Here is a 4,523-nt window from a genome sequence, read left to right as displayed (position 1 = left end):
CTCCTTAAATTACCCTCACAACAAGTATACTGCTGCACGCGGAGCGTCCGGTGTCACCGGTACCGCTTGCGATGGTAGTCGCCCAGTTGAGCAGTATACACCGACCACCACTCACTGATTTCAAGAATAGACGGCTCATATTCATTGCAGGGTACCGTAAAAGTTTGTTCCTTGCTGGAAACAAGATGCATGGCACCTCCAAAAGAATCCTGCCGGCCGTATGGGCTCTCCTCTTTACCTTTGGCAGCTTTCGCTTTCGCTGGTAATCCTCTGCGGCAAGGCAAGCATATTTGCTGGCTCATCGCTAGCTATAAAACGCCTGGCCATGGATCCTATGGTCTCCATCAGCAGTCAGTCGCTTCACTCACTCGCTCACTGATCACCGGCCTGCACATCGATCGAAGCCAGTGATCGGTCTCTCACCAAGAATTTGAAGCAATGGCGGCCGGTCTCCAGGTGTTCGGGCAGCCGGCGTCGACTGACGTGGCCCGGGTGCTCACCTGCCTCTTCGAGAAGAACCTTGAGTTCGAGCTCGTCCGCATCGACACCTTCAAGAGGGAGCACAAGCTGCCCGAGTTCATCAAGCTAAGGGTGCGTATATATCATCCCTGCCATTGCAATCCATGGTGCACTTTCTTAATCAGATAATTTGGGTTTGATCATGTATAATCTCACTCTCACCGTTGTGGATCGCCTGTCGTCTCGGTCTGCAGGATCCTACCGGGCAGGTGACCTTCAAGCATGGTGACAAGACCCTTGTTGGTAAGAAGCGGAGTTCAATTCTGAACAAAACAGCACACCGGCCACTTGATCGGAGAATTTAATTACACGATGTGATTCTTCTCTTCTCTTCTGGTGGCATGCAGATTCAAGGGCGATATGCCGGTACCTGTGCACCCAGTTCCCGGAGGACGGCAACCGCGGGATCTACGGCACGGGGTCGCTGGAGCGCGCGTCCATCGAGCAGTGGCTGCAGGCGGAGGCCCAGAGCTTCGACGCGCCGAGCTCGGAGCTCGTCTTCCACCTGGCCTTCGCGCCGCAGCTCAACATGCTCCCCGACGAGGCCCGCATCGCGGAGAACGAGCGGAAGCTGCAGCAGATGATCGGAGTCTACGACGAGATCCTCGCCAAGAACCAGTACCTCGCCGGCGACGAGTTCACGCTCGCCGACCTCTCCCACCTGCCGGCCTCCCACTACATCGCCGGCTCCCAGCGGGGCCGGAAGCTCTTCACCTCCAAGAGGCACGTGGCCAGGTGGTACGACGCCATCTCCAGCCGCCCCTCGTGGCAGCAGGTGGTCAAGATGCAGCACGAGCACCCCGGCACCTTCGAGTGATCGGCGATCTCCATCGTCGTCTGTCATCGATCGGCAGCATGCACGAATCTTCCATCGGGCTTCATACCGTGATGTCTCCGTCGTCAAGGTCCCTCTCGTCTACGTTCGTTCGTTCGTTGTCGTGTTGGCTAAAATAATGTGAAGCCCTAAAGCGCGCGGTGTCTCTCGTAATGTCTTCCATTATTGCAACACCATTGTCCTTCCAAGTTCCAAGGGGTTGTATCAGTTGCTTTCAGTTCAGCAAATAAATTGTTCCCAATCGAGCCTTCTTGCTCGTTTGTCTTACATGTGACTTGGTTTGGCAAGAGCCTACTTTGTAGATGAAGGCATTAATACGCAAATGACATATGTTGATGACAGTGACCCAATGAGCGCAAGAAATCTCAAATTGCGCATATAGAAACATTTTTACTTGTTTTGTTTGATAAAGGATGTTTTTTTTAACTTACAATATAGTATCAAACGGACATAAAGCATGATGAGTAACCCCAACCTCTGCATAACTAACATGCACACAACTAAACATTGAATGTCTGACAAAAAAACCCGACATATCATGTTATAGGACCGGCATGTATCTATTTCGAAGAAGGTGGTAGACCGATCCGGAGATTATACTGCCTCCCACGTTGGGTAATAACCTCCTTGGCCACCCAGTCCAATCGCATATTCACCGCCTTGAATAGCGGTTGTTACTCCGTTTGGTGTAGCGTAGACCACATAAGAAGCGAGTGCGTACAACTGAAAAAACCCTGCAAACGAGAAGAGTCTATGCTATTAGAATTCAAACCATTTCTACATAGCCAAAGCGATCATACTAAGCCATACACTTCCATCCGTAATAACGTACTCACCCTATTTGGAATATCGTCCAACCAATGACCAAAAATATTTGCAACACTTGTGGGTGGCTATAATTGGATGCTATTTGGACGACTGATCATGTAGTACGCGCAAACTCTTCCAATGGCATATCTAGGGATACTAGTCAATCAAGTCCTCGTGTGTTTCAAAGGAAAAGTGAAGAAATTACATAGGAATAAAAAAAATTTCTACAGTTGTATTATTCAAGCCTTTGGTTCAAAGGAATGTAGCAAAGAAAAATTGGATTTTTTGTTCCTTTTGTCTTAGTTTAAGAGCCAAAAATACATGCATTTTACAAATTAAAATGGACCTCCTTTCAAATTGATAGCACAGAAAACAAGAGTAAGATCTTTAGTAACATAATAACATGCTAATTATACATGTTCATGTTGTTTGACTTTGATTTGACATAATAACATGCTAATTATACCTCCTTTTAAAATTCATGTTATTTGACTTTGATTTTCGTGCTAATTATACGTAATAACTAGAGTAAGATCCTTAGTGACGTAATAACATGTTAATTACGCATGAATAAAAGATATTACTTTCCTGAAAATGTCACTGAAGTAATGGAACATTCATGAACAAAAAATTGAAAACTGCCCAGAGAAAAATATTTTGACTTTTTTGTAACACAAATGAACTTGTTTCAAAGATTATTTTGCACGTTACTAAAGGTTTGGCGACGCAATTGTGTGTGTGTGCGCGCGCGTGCGTGCATGTGTGTGTGTGTGTGTGTGTGTGTGTGTGTGTGTGTGTGTGTGAGAGAGAGAGAGAGAGAGAGAGAGAGAGAGAGACCGTTGGTGGTGTTCACAACACTCTCGAAACAGGTTTTCGCTCCCCTTTATAAATAAAGCAACCACCACATCTATACAACAAGTTCAATTGCAGCAAAGGAAATAACAGAGTCTGCTGGGGCATCAGCACAAACACGCTCAAAAAACTTAAAAGAAAAAAAGGGAAATGACCACCAAGTGTCCTGGAGCTCAGGAGCTCTGTGACGAATAAGTTAGCGCGCATTATCAGTCATCTCGTCCATCATGCAGCCAAGCCGGTCGCGACCCCTCTGTCTAGATTACGGGTGCCAGTGGTGCAATAATGCGAGCAATTTGAAGGTGGAGTCAGGGGCCAGCCTACGAAAGACCCGCTCCATAATCATCTTGTTGCGCGTGGTCGACATGGCCCATGGTTGTCTCCTCCTCCCGTTCTGGTTGGCCCGAGTTTCAAATAATCAGACCATGTCCGGGGCCTCTCAGTCGGGCCCCAGAGCATCACGGACAAAGCACCAAAGAAACTGTGCCGTCAAATGTCCACAACATACACATGCTGTCAAATAACGATAAAAAAGAAGACACAAATATAACTCAAATGCATGGGGATGTATAGCCACTCCGCTAGGTGGATCCATTAGAAATGAGTTTCCCTCGGATGACTATTCCCAAAGGTTTTAGGAGCATTTTGTCGACTAAGACTTAACCAAGTCTCAGTCAAGTAATATAGCATATAGAAAGAAGAAAGAAAAGCTGAAAGAATTTTTTGTACTAATCTAATGCAAGATCAAAGTAATATAGTATGGACTGAGACATAACGAAGTCTAAGTCGACTGAGACTTGGCAAAACTGTTTTTGTTTAGTCCTTACATGAATTAGTTTTTTTATCAGTAAATTGGTAATACATATCTCTCCACGGTATATGAGCAAGGACGCTGTAAGTTTTATTGGCAGTCCATTTTCTTTTCTTTTCCCCTGAATGAATATTGGTACTGGTCCTTATCTTTTGTCTCTTGCTTGCTTAACTGGGTTTGTATCTGTCATGTCATGATATTCTGATCTTACATGCACGTGGCACCGTGATATTTTCATCCGCCCCTAGTACTTCCATCATCTCTATTAGTGCTTGTTAAGAGGTTAGCACGTATGGTAAGATCAAAGGGTGCACTTTACACTCCAATCTTCATACATAAGCCGTATGTATTTGAACTCTGCTTTTACATTTTATCTCTTATGATAAATCTCCAGATCTTGCTCAATGCCCACACTCATTTTTGCTTGTGGCTACTGGCTATAATCATGCATCCATGCTGCCATGCATGGCAGTGCCACACACACACACTGAAACACCAGACAATCTTGTGAGTGACATAGATAACCCTCCCCTTTCCCTTTGGCGCCCACCCACCTTAACCCCTTTGCTCTTTACCTCTTTTTCCCCTTTGATTTTTCCAGGCTTTAGATTTACCCTTCGACAAGCAAGGCATTTTGTTCCCTTGCTTTGGCAACTATATAAGCACACGACAGCGACCCAAACCAGGCATCGCTCA

At 45.8% G+C, this 4,523-nt stretch overlaps 1 protein-coding gene across 1 annotated transcript; it reads left to right on the top strand.

Moving 5' to 3' along the window:
• Positions 1 to 334: 334 nt before the first annotated feature.
• Positions 335 to 1,621, top strand: LOC123089438 (glutathione S-transferase F8, chloroplastic). Its single transcript, XM_044511120.1, has 3 exons — positions 335 to 591; positions 714 to 762; positions 867 to 1,621. The coding sequence occupies exons 1-3, from the start codon at positions 439 to 441 to the stop codon at positions 1,334 to 1,336; spliced, it is 672 nt and encodes a 223-aa protein (XP_044367055.1). The 5' UTR covers positions 335 to 438; the 3' UTR covers positions 1,337 to 1,621.
• The last annotated feature ends 2,902 nt before the right edge of the window (positions 1,622 to 4,523 follow it).

Source organism: Triticum aestivum, chromosome 4B (genome assembly GCF_018294505.1).
Source record: "Triticum aestivum cultivar Chinese Spring chromosome 4B, IWGSC CS RefSeq v2.1, whole genome shotgun sequence".
NCBI lineage: Eukaryota > Viridiplantae > Streptophyta > Magnoliopsida > Poales > Poaceae > Triticum > Triticum aestivum.
The sequence above is the reverse complement of the archived record's forward strand: the minus strand, read 5'-3'. Positions and strand labels throughout refer to the sequence as shown.

What these genes read in the sequence shown, in the direction of transcription:
- LOC123089438 (XM_044511120.1), top strand. Translation starts at nt 439, where the DNA reads ATGGCGGCCGGTCTCCAGGTGTTCGGGCAGCCGGCGTCGACTGACGTG. An exon ending in CCGAGTTCATCAAGCTAAGG is followed by an intron (nt 592 to 713) that starts GTGCGTATATAT and finishes CTCGGTCTGCAG; the next exon opens with GATCCTACCGGGCAGGTGAC. An exon ending in TGGTGACAAGACCCTTGTTG is followed by an intron (nt 763 to 866) that starts GTAAGAAGCGGA and finishes GGTGGCATGCAG; the next exon opens with ATTCAAGGGCGATATGCCGG.